Raw genomic sequence first — 20,590 nt, 5'->3', positions numbered from 1 at the left:
TCATGATTACTTTCCACGTGTTCACATAAAAATACATTTATCATGATTTGTTAAGCAAATTATGACAATGCACATCAATTTTTTGATTTTGTATTTTCCTTTGGCAATCATTAACCAATATATTATTTTGTCTGATCATGTTACAATTACATTCACGTTTTAGCAATAGATATATTGATTATATGATTACTAACCAAGAAACACCATGCATGTTTAATATGTATTTGTGTACGAGCAAATATTACCAGTATTCCTCGATGATGGGTGCAGGATTGCACCTTTTAAAGGGTGCAGGATTGAACCCCTAAAGGTGCTGCTATTGCATCGGTTTGCACCCCTAATGGAGTAAAAACATGTACTTAACTTAGTACATGTTTTTACTCAATATTGATTGAGCAACTAAGCGTTACCCAGAAAACATACTCAATATTTGAGCAAAAAAATCGCTCAAACAATTTGAGTCAAAACATGTACTCGTTAATTGAGTAAAATTTGGCTCAACTCATGAGCAGTTTCTTACTCGACATGAGTTGATTACGTTTCTACCCAGTACTGAGTAAAAAAGGAAACCGCTAAACAAAGATTAAATATTGAGTAAAGGTTGACTCATTCAAACTGAGTAGATATTTAGTCTTTTATTGAGTAATATTTTTACTCAACAGATGGGAAGATTTGTTACTCAACACATGCTGAGTAAAGTTTACTCAAAAGTCGGGTGGTTTCCTTTTGACCACCCAAAAGAGTAACATTTTGACTCAAAATGAGCAGTTTTTTTTTAGAGTGTGCCTTCTCTATCATTTATTCTACCCGTACAATATATTGTAAAGCTTTGCATGAAATATATTTTATAATAACTGTTGTTTTGAATTAGACAGTGCCAGTTGTTACACTGGGAATTTATTTTCGGTGTATCTTTGACATCGGATACTAATAAATACCTCTTTGGAATTATTGGCACAAAATATATGTTTCAGACTTATGTTTTTAGTGGATCTCCGTGTTTGATAATCTTTAATCAATTGAACCGGCGCAGACATATAGAAGGCCTGTGACATATATCTGTTTTTTCATTTTCGCAAGGACTATTGTACATCAAAGGGCAGAAATACATCTTAGTTTCCAGATTACCTGCGCTTTTTCTTTCGGGAGAGGATTCTTTCGAGTCGATTTTTCTAACATAGTTGAAATTGTGCTTTATTTATATGTGAATAATTCGATATGTGCAGCTCTTTGTAACTGCAAAGAAAAGGCACAAGGCTTAATTCAAATCCTTATCATTTGAATTGGATTGGAATAATCACACTTCTACTTTGAAGGTAAAGTTGTCATAGCAAGCTCCATTGTGTATTCCTGTGTATGTGATTGTTGTAGAAGCAAGTTCGTGCCATAAGAAGGTTTGTTCTACTTGTTAATGGTACTGTGATCGGTAAATGTGTCTGTGTTCTTATTACTACTATGGTTGAGGGGTATGTAACACGCCTGCGATGATTATCCTCCTATTATGTAAGCAAAAGTGTGATATGTCTTTATAATTACGTTCCCAACATATCTATATTGATTACCTCATCTATACACCGATTCGGTTTGGGGGTTTTATGTACCTGCCCGCCGGTGGCGGCGCTATAACTGGGGGGCTTCTCCGATCCAGCTGTACAGAGAGCTCGAGAGCGGTTACTAGCTAGCGGAGCAGCGACCCTGGCCGGCCTGGGCGAGGTTCGGTATAGGTATAGCATACCCGTTGCAATGTAAGCTAGCTAGCTGCAGTCAGACGCGGTTGGTTGGTTCTTCGTTTAGATGGCGCTCTTCAATCTCAAAGATTATTTGCGCCAGTCAATTTCGTGTATAGCTTTGGCGTGGGCTTCGGAAATCAAGCCCACGAGCGACTTTCCTTGGTGAAATGAAATTAATAGTGATATGGTTTTATTTAAAAAAAAAAAAAAAAAAAAAAAAGGCTGCAATATTAAAATTGCATAAAATGCACAGAAAAGGCGAGATGGGAGTTAGTTGCAATTGTTCATGGAAAAACCGCAAATACTTCATTTTATATATTATTACAGGATCGACATAAGTTAAGGGGATCCCTGATAGCTTTAAAAGCTATCTAAAACGATTAGTATCGTATATGTAACCCAATAATTCACGAGTAAAAATTGGGTTAGACATCAATAATTGTTTCAGATTGGGGTTGTTCAATTTAATCCTTTCTTTTAAGAGACGTCTATCTTTGTCGTATTTTGTACAATAGAAAATAAAATGTTTAATTGTTTCATCTTCATAAGGTGACGCCAGTTATGGCGTCACCTTATGACGGCGCACTTCCACCAGAAGTCGCCCGAATCGGTGTATAACGTACACTACATCATTTTACACTGCACGGAAATGTATACCCAAACCTTCAAACAGTCCTATATACATTTACATTCCATATAAATACTATTATTGCCCATCACTTATTTATTCAATGAACATTGCCATGATATGCAATCATAATCCAACTCTTGAAATATACCTAAAATCAATGACGGATTCCGCGTTAAACGGATTTTAAAAGAAATTGATCTGTGTAGAAGATAAAGGCCTAGCGAGGTGCATGCAACAAACAAAGGTCAAGGTAGCAATTGTCGAGTTACAGTTAAACTCCGATGAATTTGATAAATAATAGATTTCCCAAACCAGTCTTTAATAATTCCTGTTGAATATAAGGGGCCTTTCATTGGGAATAACAAAGCCGATACTGGCCAGAGATTCACAGACTTTGACCTATATAATATGCATTCATTCAAGCATTGCGTTTCGATTTCCATTTCGTTGACGTAACTCTCAAACTAGGCACAGCCTACGTCTACACGTTAAGTTCACCGTCCATTTCCGCGATAAAGGCCAATCGCTTTTATCTTTGGCACTGATTTTAGTACAAGTTTGATAATAATTTTGTTCTTGAATATTTATACTTTATTTTGTTTAGTATTGATTTAGAGGAACACGTAGATATTTCATGTAGGTTCTATTTGATGGGAAGCTGATGAAATATATAAATATAAGGAACTGCTTTGCCACGAGACTTTTTGCTTTAGGGCCTATGTCGGGTAGCAGGGTCGCGGCAAATTCGGCCCCACATTGATCCACCACTGATTACATTGCCCAGACTCTGTTCCTCTTCTGCATAGTCGTCATTCGAAATTCCGATGAATCTTTCGTTTTTTCTTCAATGCAGTCATAAATAAACAATTACATTTTTAATAAATGTATGCCTCCTTACATAGGGAATCATGAAGCCCATACTCTATATCCTTTTTCCCATATGCATTCATACATCCTCTTGCTATGCACATGTATTTGCATAGATAATAATAATATACCTTATATAGCGCATATCAGAATATGAGTCTGTGCGCTGTATACTACGGGTTTTTTTTTCTCCTTGTAATCCACGGAAAAACAAGCTCTGCTTTTTAATTGGATTTCTCTTTTCATTTAGATTAGACTTAAATTATAATATACTTAGGCCTGTATATTATATATATCATTTGATGATTTTATTACGTGTAAACAATTAAGATTATAATTACGAACACGTTTAATTTCATATGTTGTATTGCAAATGTCATTTAAAGTTCATTTAACGTACAAATTATCGAGTAATGGACAAAAAGATTATATCAAATGAATTGGATTAAACAAACAATGTCACACAAATCTGTTTTCCCCAAGGTAATCTATTGAAAGGTGCATACATGACAATGGCGTACTCCGTGGTCTTTCATAGGGAATGATACTGCACATCATAGGCATTCAGGCATCCTCTTTCTATTAACACGTATTTGCATGTTGTTGATATTGCAAGTTAATCGTCAATTTTCGCAATACAGACCTACTGCTTTTAACTTTAAAATCGATTGTAGCCCAAATGTCGGTTTCTTGTTGAGGTTCCTGCCAAGTTTTTGATATGTATACGACTATTTTCTAGTGTTCATTTAGATGAACTTGTAGCTATTTCATCAAAACCTGTTTGAAGAGAAGCTGATGGGAATATTAAGAAAGCACATGTACTTTGCCACGAGACACTGTACTGTGGAAATACAGTAGAAGAATCGTCTATTCTTTGTAGCCTACACACTGAATAAATCAACGTGAACCTAATTTTGAAATAATCATCGACTCGAAAAGCAACTTTGGCGGACGTTTGTACGCAGGAGAATGATCTCTTATTTGGTGCAAAATTGTGGAACGGGCCCTATACCTCTTTGGAAGTCAGCTTCATCCGTCTAGTTCATGGAATGTTTGAAGCCCTATCTATTTTGCTAGACAACACTGGATTGTTTTGCCCAAATTGGTCCTGTTTAAGTGAAATCTTGCTTTGGTGACCCTATCATGTGAAGCGATATCTTCAGGGCTAAATAAAATACTTGTTGGATTCGATTGGATTGGATTAATCATACATCTGCATTGAGGGTACACAAGTTATAGCAAGATTCAGTATGTGGTATTGGGGCTACTGGATTGTTGTTGCCAAATCCGTGGTACTTTTTATAGTAACTGGCATCGCGAAGTCTTTCGGTGTTTTTATTCCTACAATGGTCGAGCGTCTGGAGTCAGATTATGCTACTGTCGGATTGATATGTAGCTTGCCTGCAACATCTATGTACCTCTTAAGTAAGTCAAATGTGTCCTCCTCCTCCTCCCCCACCTTGAATGTAATTCCTTATTTATCTGTTTAAATGTCACCTCATATTCGGGTAGCAATATGGTATAATCATGTTGTCATGTAAGTATAACTCTGACATTTGGATGATGGGAAATTCCTAAACGTTTCTAAAAACAGTGTTTACTTTTGGACGTAATTATATCACGTTTTGTTCATATTTGTAACTTTAATTTAGTATCGTTTCTCCTTATTTGTCAACATATTAGGTCCTTTTGTAACACTTGTTCTGAAGAAGATCAACCATCGCGTTGTCGCTATGCTAGGCGGAGTGTTGTGTGGATCATGTATTATTGCCAGCGCTTTCTTCAAAAACTCAGTTACTGTAGGAGTCTGTCTCGCTTTATCAGGTAAGCAAAATATCTTTTAGTTTAGCTATGTAATGGAATATTTCATTATGTAGCTCATGTTGTGCCCTGCATGGTATATAGAGAACCATACATACGAAAGCTTATGAAAGTACCAGGCTGAATAAACATGACTATGATGTCATGAACGTCATGCGCATTGCTTAACTTGCGCTGCATGAAACGCATTGGACAGCGGGAGTTATAATTATGTAGCAGTCCCATATGTATTTCCTCATCATTTTCGTAATTACATACGCGCCATTTCGTAATGATTACAAATATGATTCTAGACGACCCATGTATGGACGAAAATATATTCCGTTATCAATAACGATGAAAATGAAAGTACAAGAAATGTTATGTAGATAAAAAATGAGAGAGGAGCTCGCAGATACGTCATAACGTTGCCAACTACACTCATAACATTCTTCTTTTTAATTGAATTTTGCTCAAACTTTCACTGAGCTGCTTCTTTTATCAAAAACCAACAAAGGGTGGCCTTCCCCTTTAATGGTGTTGGTCCTAGGATGGGTGGAGTTAGTGATATGATTAATGCATTGGGCTTTAAAGCTGAATTCCATTCATATTGAATTAGGTATCGTTAGAAAGGTTATTTTTAGTTCTTCATTTTTGTTTTTAAGTTCATTGTCAATAAACATAAGGGGAAGGAGATATAATGGAATGAAGTTACGAGAATCAAGTTTTTCTGAGAGAATTTCGTCTACGATACCATTAGGAGATTTGAGCATGTGACGTCATTCCGTGGACTATTCACAACACGGTCACCGCGCGCATTCTATTCGCAATCAGATAGCACTGCAGTGTACATATCAGAGTGAAAGTATATAGACGTTATATCGGGATATTAATCATCAGTAAAAATGACAGAAAACAGCTCAGATGAACTCGAAATGATCTTTGAGTATGATGAAGAAGAAGTTAGTAGCAGTGATGATGGTATATAAGTGAAGATGATGGTGAATTGGGCGAATTAAAGACGACGAAAATGTAACGCTGATCGAATCGTGATGCGGGAGTTCAAGCTGCCAGCTAGGCCTACTCCAGGAAGCTCCGACGCCGCGAGCTTCGGCGGGTGCATAGAGAAACATTCAAACATGCAGCGGGTGGGGCGACATTATCTCAAAATATGCGAAGGGAGTAATTACAATTTTGACTCTAGGTTGCTCGACTTCTCTGAGCATCTTGCTGGCCAGTTGAAATTATAACTTGAAGTACCGGTATTAGTCTTCGATGGGGAAAAGGGGGAGATTCTTCGTCCTACCCCGACGATTCTTCCCTGTTGTATATCGTAGATTCAACATGCATGGCGAAGAGAAAGTACCGCACTACCGCGCCGTCTCTTTGCTGAGTTTTTTTTTTCGATCAGCACTGAGACATTATTTTCATCTAGACCAGTAGTAATTACAAGCCGAGTAATAATACTTAATTTGTTCGAATGACAGACGTTTCAGCTAATTTATAACCCGAGAAAAACAACTTTATCTCCAAAAAATGTCACGCTGCAATTGCAGCTCAGCTCAGCTCAGCCGTTCGTAGTGCAGTGTTCACTGAACACTGCACTACGAACGGGTGAGCTGAGCTATCGCGAGTTCTCCCCGTGCCGCGAAATTCAAGTTACGCTAATTATCAAAACAAAACATAGGCGAAGCCGGTGTGTCAGGATCTGCAAGACGATCAATTTTACAGTACCAAACGTCAATATTTCAAGGAAACCAAACATCGGGAAGTAACCAATGCTTATATAATTGAAAGAATGTTTATTTCTTGATTGTAAATTCGATAAAACACTTCATTAAATATCACAAAAATTGCAAAATCTACTAACAAAATTACCCATGTTTGTGTACGTTTTTACATTGAAATAATACGTTGTACTTCCGGGTTTAGGAACAGTCCACGGAAATACGTCACATCCCAGATAACAATACGACGTTACGCCAACGTGGGGCCAACGTAAGCTGTTACGTTGGTCCAACGTCGCCAACATGATGTTGGGCCCACGGCTTTCTTGCTGGCGGGCCAACGTTGGCCCAACAGTGACAAAATGACATTAAGCCAACATCGGGCCAACGTTATGCCGACCCCTATCCGACCATATGTGCCGATGTCCTCCCGACATTGAACCAACGTTATGCCAACCTCTTTTCCACCGTATGCCGACGTCTTTCCGACATTGGACCAACGTCGTCCCAACCCTTTTTTAATCATGTGCCGACGTACGACCAACGTTATGCCAACCCCTATCCCACCATGTGCCGACGTTGGATAAACGTTATGCCAACCCTTATCCCACCATGTGCCGACGTCTCCTCGACATTGGCCCAACGTTATACCAACCCCTTTTCAACCATGTGCCGACGTCTCCACGACGTAGGGCCAGCGTTATTCCAACCCCTATCCCACCATGTGCCGACGTAGTTCGGACATTACACCAACGTTATGCCAACCCCTATCCCACCATGTGCCGACGTCGTGGGCTGTTACGTTGCGCCATCGTCGCCAATGTGATGTTGGGCCAACGGCTTTCTTGCCGGCGGGCCAACGTTGGCTCGACAGCGACGAAATGACATTAAGCCAACATCGGGCCAACGTCCCCTCGACGTATGACCAACGTCATGTTAACCCCTATCCCACCATATGCCGACATAGGACAAACGTAATGCCAACCCCTTTTCCACCATGTGCCGACGTCTCCCTGACGTAGGACCAACGTAATGCCAACCCCTTTTACACTATGTGCCGACGTCTCCCCGACGTTGTCCTAACATAATGCCAACCCTTTTCCCACCAAGTGCCGACCCCTCCTCCACCATGTGCCAATGCTAGACCAACGCTATGCCAACCTCTTCTCCACCATTTGCCGACGTAGAAGCAACGTTATGCCAACCCGTATCCCACCATGTGCCGACGTTGTACCTCCCCTTTCCAGTTCATGCCAACATCCTTCTGACATTACCAACACCAACTCAAAAACATATTCACACCAACATCAATCGTCCGTTCATAAGAACATCGTCAAGATCATACTACATCGGACATGTACAATCATTCAAACACATGCATCACAACGTGACAAGGAAAAACCAAGTAGTTTAAGATTGGAGTAAATAAATAAACAGAGCAAAATCCACAAAATGAAGATAGTAACAATTTCATCAAAATTAGACTGAATTTGAGAAAAGTTCATTATAGAACTCGACTTAGATCCCTCTGGAAGATATGTATAATAACAATATTGAAGCAAGAGGGACATGTTATTTTAATTTCGTCATGTCTATTATCTTGTACATTTTAATCACTATCAAAACTTGATAACAACTTATTTGTCCCATTTTAATGAAAAGTTCACCATCTTGCTTCTTAGAATTTGCTCTGAATACATCCCCCTCCCTCCAAAACAAAAGAACAAGGAAAATAAACTGATTTTGTGATAAAACATACTTTATTTTATGTGTAATAAACAAACTGTTGTAAATGTGAATACAATTATTGTACATCTTTCTTTTGTATTTTCGTTTGAATTCGAAAAAGATGTAAACATAGTTTCAAGTTCAAGGTATCTCAATGTGTCACAATATAGGCCTACTATCAATGAATGCTAGGACGATAGGAGCTGTTATAAAATGAATTGTCGCTTACACGTAACACGACATAACATACTGAAATTCATTGTACGAATATAATAAACAATCCTCACAACTTCCCGAGTAAAACAAAACAAACTTTCTGGCAGACGAACACGATTGCTTATGACAAGATTCCTCTACATATGTACAGCACAAAAATATAAAGAAATTAATAAAGTGTCCACCATTTGCATACCAAGAACTAGGCAATTAATGTAAACAATGTTCCATAAAAAATAAAAAATAAAATTCAGAGAAATTGCCAACATTTTTGATGCTTAGGCATTTCAGAGATGCTGATACATTTCGTCGCCATATCTATTGTTAACACATCTACAAACTGTTTTTTTTTAGGAGGGATAGTATACATTGCTTGAATGTGTGAAGTAAAGCAATCGCTAAATGTTTATATAACGAGAGAGGAAATTTGAAAGTGAAGTAAGAAAGAGCAGAGCTTGTAAAGGGAAAAACACAAGTTTCTTCACTCTGATATACCACTTTCAATATTTCTTTAAATTGAGAAAAAGGTAGTACGAAAAACATTCAGTCACTTAGATATATGAAACATTTTTTTCTTACCTTTGAAATTCTTTATAGCATGCATTTAGTTGACACGTAATACAGGCATTCAAATCAATTACGACCTTCTTCGACTCATGGTATAGCTCTCTTTTTAAAATTGGGCCATTAGTGAAATTTCACCACAATAAATAACAAGTAAAGATGCATAGCACACTATTTAATAACAAAAGTTATTGTTTATGTTTGTGTACAAAACATAATGCCTGCAGAGCTGGCTAGCAAGCACTGTAGCTTGCCTAAGCGGAGATCGTTCTTGATATAACATCACTAATCCTTTGGTCAATCATTCCGAGGAACTCTGAGAATTGTAAGGGGCGGGGTCCACCATTAGACGAGCAACTTGGAGAGGTTTTCAAAAAATTGTAAAAAATATAAGGAGGCATTTATTTATGAAACAATTGTTATTATGTTGCTTTAAAAGGGTCTTGATACAAGACATAAAAGTTTTAATTTCCTAAGGCAATGGACCTTTAAAGAATGGGTTAGTCGGAATCAAAATCTTGTCTAGCTTGTGGTGGTACAGCTTCGACATCTGCGGCAAAAAAAAAGAAGAAGAAAGAAACCAAACAAGATTTAAAAGCAGATCATGGAAACATCACCTTGAAATAGTACGGATATTAATCAAATAGTACGGCGTTCAAGGGAAGTAGTCCTGAGTGGCACATCCTCCCTAGTTTTGATGAAATTTCATGGATAGAAGTACTTTGTCATGAAAATAACTTCGTTCAAACTTTAGAGCGAATGACCCAGACGTACGGAAATTAGAAAGGAATGGATTTCTTTTATTTTTGTCTTGTTTAATTAGAATAGCATCAAACACTCTTCTTAACAAAGGAAATATACATTTGAGGTAAAATGGCAGTAATATTCTTCAATAGAAAGAACCAATTTATAGTATCTGTTTGCTCAGTGTTGAGATGCTTGATTGATAACAGTTTAAAGCCCCTCTTAAGTGTTGGATCCCAAAATTAGCCAAAGAATAGATGGCACAATCTCACTTAAATGGTATGATGTAAAAGAGGATGTCATTAACACCCGGACACTTCTGCAAATAGAATATTGCCCTAACAAATGCGTTTGAAGTAGAATATGGATGAAAGAATACAAAATTTGCGTTTTCTGCATACAACACAAAACCCTTAGTTAGTAAGTTTGTATTCTTTCTAATTTTAGGACAAATGTTTGAAGAAGAGTGGCATTTTCTTTCACATCATTATAACATTGAAGTGAAATGTGAAGCTCCCAATACTTTTTTTTGTATTTATGTAAGCTCCCAATACTTGAGAGAGCTCGAGGGGCTTCAAAGTAGAAACAAAAACACAAAGCTATATCGTTAGTTGCTTATACAAGAAACAAATCAATTGACTGTGTTTTGTTTTTTGTGGCACCCTGCATTCAGAATTGTTTCCCAAAAAATACGGCTATAAGCAGTATTTCATGATTTGTTGTTGTTAAATAGTTTTGTAAGTGATCACAATGCAGTTTCTCAATATAATCAGGAAAAAGATTCTAGCATCCGTTAGCAGCTATGTCCTACACAAACGTACATTAATCCAGTACATTTGTACTTTGTGTGCAGGGCACAACTATAACGAATACTAAGAAGTGCTATCCTGTCTACATGTATAACTAAATACAAAATGAATAAAATGCCAAATGACATACCCATATTTCTGAATGTTGAGGTCAATGGGGTCGTTGGGGTCGACAGTGTTCTGGAGGTTGATGGGGTCGATGTCGAAGGGGTCCTTGGTGCTGTTGATGCTGTTCTGGATGATCGAGGTAGGGGTAGCTGGATCTAAACGGGTAGAGGAATCTGAAATTTGTTGTGAAGTTGACGATATGAAAGGCAGGATTTAATATTTAAATTTCAGAATTGTAGGGATTATGGGAGAAAAAAGTATTGGGATTATGGGAGAAAAATGTATTGGGATTTGGAAGAGCTATATAGAATTGAATGTATTAATAAAGAACGTCAGAATTTTAGAAATAAATAATTAGAATATTTACCTTCAGTTCAAATTATAGCAATTTAATATACATGTGCATAAACAATAAAAACTAATTTGAAAATGAGAATAAAAATGCAGCAATAATCAAATTTGTGAATGAAAATTGTGAATGAAAATTATGGGATCGATCAGTGTTACCCCCGCCCTCAATATTTTTTCCTATTTACTATTTGATCAAATTGAGGTTCTTGGCCAATTGCGACTTTAAATGATTGCAAATGCCAAAATGAGGGTAATTCCCACCAGCTACCTCTTTCAAATCACACTCACAATCCACTAAATGTGTTGATACATAGTTCTTGCATATTTTGGCAGACTTGGCACCCTTGTAAGATTTCAGGAGGCTAGAAACATGTACTAGCGGGATATTTTAATTCACAGCTCAATCTCGTAATTTATTCCTTTTCGAACTGAATCATCATCACAATATATTGAGCTACTACGGAGTATAGTATAGACCTACTTCTAAATCTGAAAGTATCAGAGACTATAATATCATTTAGATATGCATACAAAATGATGCGTCTTCCCATTCAGCTCTATTTGATTCAATTGGTCTTTCCAACAATGCATCAGCACCTTCAACACTTATAACACCAACAGATTCACAATCATTTGATTCATGGTCGATATTGCATATTGGGATGAACATCATCACTGTCACGGACGCTGCAACATGATGCATCAATACATCACCTAGGTCTAACTCTAAGTCAGGAACATATTAACATTTATCACGGCAAACACTCAATGCATCTGATGCCGACACTTCGGCCCCCATCATAGCCATCATAGCCATCACTCACACTTCAATTGCACGCAGCGGGTGTGCATGCTAAGCGTACTCAGCGCGGTACACTAGCTCGTATACTCACTTTCACTTTCATTTGGACAGGGAATTATCAATGATTACTTTAACAATTTCTCATGCTATTTCCCTCGCTTTGTGACGGGGAGTTCTCACACTATACAATTTATCAGTTTCACGCGACATGCTCACAAAAATAACGTTGAAAGAGAAAGAAAATCATTCATTTACCATGCAGTGTTGGTACTCCCCGGCAACTGATCCAGACAAACGGACAGGATATGGCTGACGTACGTTGCAATTGCATGAGCACATGGGCATGCGCACGCATGCAATTTTTTTACCCGGATGTAGCGGTACTAGGTCGTATTTGCTACTTTGGCCCAACGTCATATAGCCAACCAATATATACATGCACTATTTATCAGTAAAGATGGAGACGATATAGACCAACATGAAGCCAAGGTTGGCCCCCGGGTTGGCCCAACGTCGCGTATATTAGCCAACATATATCCACCATTTCTCAGTAAAATTTGAAACGATGGACCAACATTGAGCCAACGTTAATAGCCAAACGTCGAATAATTAACAGCCACAATTTATCAGTAATAATTGAGACGATGGACCAACGTTTAGCCAACATTGGCCCAACATCGAATGGCCAGCCAAAAGCCAACATTTAAAATTTAAAATTGAGACGATGGACCAACGTTCAGCCGACGTTAGCCCAACGTCGAATAGCCAACCCAAAGCCACCATTTAAAAAAAAATTGAGACGATGGACCAACATGAAGCCAACATTGGCCCAACGCCGAATAGCCAACCAATAGCCAACATTTATAAGTTAAAATTGAGACGATGGTCCAACTTTCAGCCCACATTGGCCTAACGTCGAATAGCCAACCAAACGCCAACAGTTATCAGTAATATTTGAGACAATGGACCAATTAACGTTCAGCCAACATTGGCCCAACGTCCAATAGCCAACCAATAGCCACCATTTATCAGTAAAAATAGCAACAATGGACCAACGTTGAGCCAACTTTAGCCCAACGTCGAATAGCCAACCAATAGCCACCATTTATCAGTAAAAATAGTGACAATGGACCAACGTTCAGCCAACATTAGCCCAACGTCGAATAGCCAACTAATAGCCACCATTTATCAGTGAAAATGGCGACAATGAGCCAACGTTAGCCCAACGTCGAATAGCCAACCAAATTAAGCCAACATTTATCAGTAATAAATGAGACAATAGACCAACGTTCAACCAACATTGGCCCAACGTCGAATAGCCAACCAATAGCCAACATTTATCAGTGATAATTGAGACGATGGACCAACATTTAGCCAACATTGGCCCAACGTCGAATAGCCAACCCAAAGCCACCATTTATCAGTGAAAATGGCGACAATGGACCAACATTTAGCCAACAATAGCCCAACGTCGAATAGCCAACCAAAAGCCACCATTTATCAGTGAAAATGGCGACAATAGACCAACGTTCAGCCAACATTGGCCCAACGTCGAATAGCCAACCAATAGCCACCATTAATCAGTGAAAATGGCGACAATGGACCAACGTTCAGCCAACATTGGCCCAACGTCGAATAGCCAACTAAAAGCCACCATTTATCAGTAAAAATGGTGACAATGGACCAACGTTCAGCCAACATTGGCCCAACGTCGAATAGCCAACCAAAAGCCAACATTTGTCAGTGAAAATGGCGACGATGAGCCAACGTTAGCCCAACGTCGAATAGCCAACCAATAGCCAATATTTATCAGTGATAATTGAGACGATGGACCAACATTTAGCCAACATTGGCCCAACGTCGAATAACCAACCCAAAGCCACCATTTATCAGTGAAAATGGCGACAATGGACCAACGTTCAGCCAACATTGGCCCAACGTCGAATAGCCAACCAATAGCCACCATTTATCAGTGAAAATGGCGACAATGGACCAACGTTCAGCCAACATTGGCCCAACGTCGAATAGCCAACCAATACCCACCATTTATCAGTGAAAATGGCGACAATGGACCAACGTTCAGCCAACATTGGCCCAACGTCGAATAGCCAACCAATAGCCACCATTTATCAGTGAAAATGGCGACAATGAGCCAACGTTAGCCCAACGTCGAATAGCCAACCAATAGCCAATATTTATCAGTGATAATTGAGACGATGGACCAACATTTAGCCAACATTGGCCCAACGTCGAATAACCAACCCAAAGCCACCATTTATCAGTGAAAATGGCGACAATGGACCAACGTTCAGCCAACATTGGCCCAACGTCGAATAGCCAACCAATAGCCACCATTTATCAGTGAAAATGGCGACAATGGACCAACGTTCAGCCAACATTGGCCCAACGTCGAATAGCCAACCAATACCCACCATTTATCAGTGAAAATGGCGACAATGGACCAACGTTCAGCCAACATTGGCCCAACGTCGAATAGCCAACCAATAGCCACCATTTATCAGTGAAAATGGCGACAATGGACCAACGTTCAGCCAACATTGGCCCAACGTCGAATGAGCCAACCAATAGCCACCATTTATCAGTAAAAAATGGCGACGATGGCCCAACGATTAGCCAACGTTGGCTTGCCGACTGCGACCCTGCCGACCGTGGCCGACGTTGGCCCAACGCCGTATTGTTATCTGGGATATACTACGTCACGAAGGAGAATATCAACGCTTCCGGGTTCCTCTGCTTACACTTTTGATCTTTCCAAGTCTAATAATAATTTAACAACACATGCACAATTTCTGTCAATCAATCTATTTGTATTCCTTATGTCATAAGCATTGCAACAATAGCAAACATGCATATTTTCACCACTTTCTTCCAAATTCACCTTTAAGAGGCTGGTTGAAGTGGATAGCTTGAATGGAAAAAAAAAAGTTTTCTTCTTCTGAATTAATTTGACAGAACATCAAGAGAATCATATCATTATGTCAATACAATTATATTATAAAGTCATTCGTAGTTCCATTCATTAAAAAAAATATAACCTGGTGCATTACTGGAGCAGGAACACGGAATGATAGATATACGAATTGGCGCACATATATGCTGACGAAAGTGATGAGTAAATACATAACATATGGGGCTGCTAAATCATTATAACTCCCGCGGTCCATAGGCCATTTTATACAACGCCTACTAAGATTCTTGCAACCTCATTGGTCAATTCTTGATCACATGACATGCGCTAAAAGTACCATTGAATGGCATCATTGACGCGGAGTGCAATTTCGTTTGATCCTTTCGCACCATTGCACTCTGAAGTCACTAAGAATGTACAAAGTATATGGTAAGCTAAGTGACGTCAGAGTGCAATGGTGCGAAAGGATCAAACGAAATTGCACTCCGCGTAACAATAAACATAAAGGTTTGCTGCCTGCTTGATAGTGCGCGCTCACTATCATCAATTTCATGAATTGAAAACAAACAAAAATCGCTGAGATTTAGGCCTAGGAAAACTGTGTTAAGCCCGTTAATGTCCGAGGTGTTGTATAAAACAAATAGTGAATGGTCTTTATTCGTGCAATGGAACAATATTTTGCATTCGGTGAAAGATGAGACGCTCCATTCAACTCGGCTGCGCCTCGTTGAATATAGCGTCTCTTATCTTTCACCTCGGGCAAAATCTTGTACCATTGCACTCATGACCATTCACTATTTGTTTATTATCATTATTAGCGTTTAAGTATTATACAGTGCGTCCAAGAAAAAACGAAACCGAGAATCATCGATGTTTTATCATAACTTAATCACAATTATAATTGATAAATGACACATATTTGGAAAGCTTAGATACTCTTCTTTCATTTGATGCAACTCATATAGTGCATATTTCACGCATGAGTGATTAAAACCAATTTGAAGAGAGGAAACCAAACATTTGGCGGGCGGTATCTGAATTTCATAGAGAAAATCACATTTCTAGAAAGTTGAGTTTCTGCCCTTTCATATGACACCTCAATCATGAAAAATGAGCAAGGAATGCCAAAGTTCCGTTTGTTTAAAGTAGTGCTTGCATTTCCATAATGTTATCAAACGAAATCGTTTTTACTGGCTGCCTGCCGTAGTAGCAAACAGAGTTGACAAAAGACTTAACTCCGTTTCGTAGACAATCAGCCGTAGATGAAAGACTTCATGCATAGCTGATTGTCAACGAAACGGAGTTAAGTCTGTTGTCAATTCTGCATTCTTCAGTAGTAATATTAAAAGTAGTATAGTAGTAGTAGTAGTAGTAGTAGTAGCACTAGCAGGGACGAACGCAGAATATTTCATTTTCATTTTTTTCCCACAGGTGTTGGCTTGTCAATGACCTACATGCCAACAGTGATTGCACTGAATGATTTCTTCAGAGAAAAATTCGTTTTGATAAACACAATCACGTTGTACGGCTACACCACTGGATCCATGCTGCTCCCTATTATAATGGAACGGTCATTCGAAGCATATGGCTATGTAGGGGCTTTTATTATCCTTGGCGGTATTGCTTTAAACCTTTTCGCGTGCGGTGCAACGATACGCAAAGCACCAAGAAACGCAGCTACAAATGAAGGCAGAAGTGATAATGAAGTAAAAGAGAAACAGAAGTGTCTCTCTAAAGGAGAGCCTTCAATGCAAACAGAAGGCATCTGTTATCGCGAGGAGGAGGAGGAAGTGGAAAGAGAGGAGGATAAGGAGGAAGATGATAGTGAAGAGTGCGTCTTAGAGAAAAGGCGTTTGATTCAAAACGAGAGACGTAACACCAGTACACAGGAAACATCCCCGAATGCGCGCTCATCTTGGACAAGCTCCGCCTTTCAAACCGGCAAACGGTTCTGTGGAATATTAAACGAACCACTCTATCTTTTCACCATCCCGATTAATTTCTTGTGCCTTTTCTCCATGTATTCGTGGATGCTGTTTCTGGTCCCCCACGCTGAACACCTGGGAATCCCTCCTTCCAAAGCTATCTTCCTCTCCACAATTGGCGGCATAGGTGGCATCATCGGTCGGACCATCTTCATCATCCTCGTCGGCAAAGGCATCAATGTTTATGTCGTCTACATCGCCATAGGTCTCATCGGCACGGCATCATTTCTGCTGGACTTCATCAGTTCTGCTTACGCGGTGCGTGCTACCTTGGCTTTTGTCCAGGGTTTCTCCTTCTTCATCGAGGATGCTATTATGTCCAGTTTATTCAAAGATGCAGTCTTTGACAATCGGAATTTTAACATGGCCGTGGCTCTCGGTTTATTCGCGGGAGGACTGGGGGCGACATGTGCAGGAACGATTTCAGGTGAGTAATTCATAGCCAGCTTCTTTTTATTAAACATGATGAACCTTTGAGAAATCAACTTAAGTTCAATACCTCATTGTATATATTGCCATTATAAATCATTTTCGGATTATGGACTGACAGCATCAATGCTTTGGACTGGATTGCTGTTTGAGCAGCTAAATAGAAAATTTGAAGACAGAAAGTTATAGAGAAACCAGTGTCTCAAGTTCAATTTCCTTGTCGCTCTGCGGCCTCTATTAAGTTAAGAGACGTAGGTAGATTATCTAGTCAGGCCTAATCATACATTTCAAAAGATGACGCACGAGTCTAGTTTAAATTGCCTTAGCTTGATTTTCTCAAAGCTCTTGGTAATCATGTTTAGTAGTACTATTCCGTCACTATCAGTAAACATTTAAAATTATGTGTGGTATTGTGAATGGAAATTGTAAAGCGTGTTCACTGGTCACACAACATAACTCTCTTTTAATTTAGCTACGAGGAAGCAAGGTCACACTGGCAATAAAATACATGATAACAAGAATTTCCTTTTCGTTATTTTATTGAGGTACTGACCTGTACACTAAACACTTGCAAGGTGTTGTCATGCTAGCGAATAAATGATTCAGAATACGAATCACATAAATGAGAATCAAAGATAATGCACGGAGTTTAAATGGTCATGTAATGAGATGGACATGGATAAATGGAATGACATGAATAAAAGCTTACGACTGATAGAAATGGCGTCGAAAGTCCAATGAAGATGATGACGGGTAACACGAAGGAAGGTGCTCACGCGATGATGGTGCGGAGGCTTGATGGCGGAGATGTTGCTTCGTTGTCGTGGCTGAAGAGCCGTGAAGAATCTCAACGCTGACGCTCGTGATGATGATGATGATTATGAAGCTCACAGGCGAGAAGGCAGCTAGTCGCTCGATGTCGGAGGCCAATGTTGAAATGTGGACATCAAAGCCGGTGGTGATGAAGGGCAGAGGGTTGCTCGATGGATTAATGAGCCGGCCTTTGAAGTGAAATCATCAGAGTTGCAGTGAGTCTAACTCGTTGATGAAGGTTCAGACGAGCTACAGTGAATCGAGCTCGTGTGTGAAAAGAGCTACCGGAACGAACAAACTGGCAGCTCCCGGCGGATATCAAGAGCCATGTCGGGTCCTGATTTAAACGTTCCACTGCAGGACTGCCAACCCGTTGAAGACGGCAGAGAAAGGGTTTGCTTGCCGTAAAAGAGGTTATAGGCACGAAAGAGAATCTGCCCGGAGAGAAAATCATCAGACGTCTTGCTTGGCTCGACTGAGTTGTAAGCAGGAGTTGTTGACTCGACCGAGGATGTAATAAGCGGGAGTGAATAAAAAAAATCGTGTTGTTGAAAATACGCGGGCTGAACGAGTGCACGGAACCACGATGCTCGATTGGAAGTTTACACGTGCTATGAATAATAAATATAAATAAGTACCGTGATAGAAAATTATTATGTACAATATGAATGTATAATAAAAGTAAGGCGAATGAATGAGTCGCTACAAACAGGCAAAGACTTTCGTGAGTTTTAGGTGAAGAGAGTTAGCTATCGACGGCGCTTCTGTATACGAGTCATATATAGTTGAGAGAGAAAGATGCGTCTATGGAAATTGCTCTTGCTCGGTCAGGCAATTCATGTAGCCTCAAATAGTTCGAACTCTGTCACAAAGATCTACCTGGTAGGATACTAATAGGAGTTTTAAAAGGCTATGGTCGAAACTGTATTTTAGCACGCTTTGCAATTTTAATATTACAATTCCTTGACAAATACTTATGATTATGTTATGATCATTTCCTAGGTTATCTGTTTGATGTCACCCAGTCATTCACGATGGTGTTCATCATCGTCGGCTTCATTCACGCCATCATGGTCGTTCATCTCTTCATCATAGCGATCCTCATCAAGAGACGACGACAAGATGTCAGCTCTGATTTTGACCATTGAGGATTTAGAGGAGGAGGCAGAAACTTCCACCTATCCTCCTTCCTTTTAAAATAAATAAAAAGAGCTGTCCTGAACAAGTTGACTGCTTCATGTGACGTCCTTTTAGGGCACTGGCAGTGCCTAAAATGACGTCACACGTAGCAGTCCTCTATGTCGACGTGACTGGGTGCCTGCCAGATTTGTTTATTTTCAATTACATACAAGTGATTTATAAATGTTCGTGATATCATATGATTTTCAACATCGCGTTTCTCCATTTCTGTTCCAAACTAACACATTCCCAAATAGCCAGGAAGAGCATATGTTTTCTATAGTCAATAATGGGCCTTAGTGGCCACTAACAGTAACACTAGTAGAAAATTCCTTTCCAGAAGCTTTAATGCGACAAGCACTGCCGGGAGAAAATCATGTTACCCAACACTCGGGCTGTGCATGCTAAGATTTGCGCACGAATGTTCCATACTTACATGTATTCATTTATTTATTTATTTATTAATTTCACATGTTTATACAGGGTATCTCATTCAGATTAAAAACTGGTCTTCCATAAGGCCCTGTCTCATTAGCAATACACACATATACAAATCATGTAACACTGCACGTGTACCGTTAAGGGGCCCAGTGGGGAAACTAAATTCATACAAAAATTAAGAGTAGAGAACGGTACAACGAATCGTCTTCTTTCTCTAATACTTTAATTTTAACGGCAAAGCTTCCGCGCTTCGCGCGGGAGGGGGGGGGGGGGGGGGGGGGGGAGTCAACTGAATTCAGACTAGGATTAGGAGTCGAGAACGGTACAACGATTCGTCTTCTTTCTCTTATAATTAATGAACCGGCAAAGCTTCCGCGCTTTGCGCGTGAAGGGGGGGGGGGGGCAACTAAATTAAGACGAGGATTAAAGTCAAGAACGGTACAACGAATCATCTTTTCTCTCCAATAATTTAATGAAACGTGAAAGCTTCTGCGCTACGCGCGGGATGGGCGAAAATGATTTCAGACAAGGATTAAAGGAAACCAAAACCTTTATACTAAGTTACTTTTATTGTAAAGTTTAAGATATTTGAAAAATATCAGTGAAAATTTGAACAAAATCGGGCAAGGAATAAGGAAGTAAGAGCTTTTTTAAATTACTAGTCACTAGAGGGCGGTATTCAATTTGATGACATCATCCCTGAACAACTCTCCATGCCTTTTGTACATAAAATTTCA

At 39.4% G+C, this 20,590-nt stretch overlaps 1 protein-coding gene across 1 annotated transcript; it reads left to right on the top strand.

Moving 5' to 3' along the window:
- The first annotated feature begins 3,938 nt into the window (after positions 1 to 3,938).
- On the top strand, positions 3,939 to 20,023 carry LOC115927374 (monocarboxylate transporter 12-like). The gene is made up of 4 exons (XM_030993160.1): positions 3,939 to 4,653; positions 4,912 to 5,052; positions 16,438 to 17,418; positions 19,236 to 20,023. Exons 1-4 carry the CDS (start codon positions 4,479 to 4,481, stop codon positions 19,379 to 19,381), a joined length of 1,443 nt encoding a protein of 480 aa, XP_030849020.1. The 5' UTR covers positions 3,939 to 4,478; the 3' UTR covers positions 19,382 to 20,023.
- The last annotated feature ends 567 nt before the right edge of the window (positions 20,024 to 20,590 follow it).

Source organism: Strongylocentrotus purpuratus, unplaced genomic scaffold, assembly GCF_000002235.5.
Source record: "Strongylocentrotus purpuratus isolate Spur 01 unplaced genomic scaffold, Spur_5.0 spur5_scaffold_20, whole genome shotgun sequence".
Lineage (NCBI taxonomy): Eukaryota > Metazoa > Echinodermata > Echinoidea > Camarodonta > Strongylocentrotidae > Strongylocentrotus > Strongylocentrotus purpuratus.
Note: the sequence above shows the minus strand (reverse complement) of the source record. Positions and strands in the feature narration are given on the sequence as shown.

Bases quoted from the DNA above. Each gene is read 5' to 3' on its own strand.
- LOC115927374 (XM_030993160.1), top strand. From the start codon at position 4,479: ATGTGGTATTGGGGCTACTGGATTGTTGTTGCCAAATCCGTGGTACTT. The intron at 4,654-4,911 runs GTAAGTCAAATG...TCAACATATTAG, and splicing joins AACATCTATGTACCTCTTAA to GTCCTTTTGTAACACTTGTT. The intron at 5,053-16,437 runs GTAAGCAAAATA...TTTTTCCCACAG, and splicing joins AGTCTGTCTCGCTTTATCAG to GTGTTGGCTTGTCAATGACC.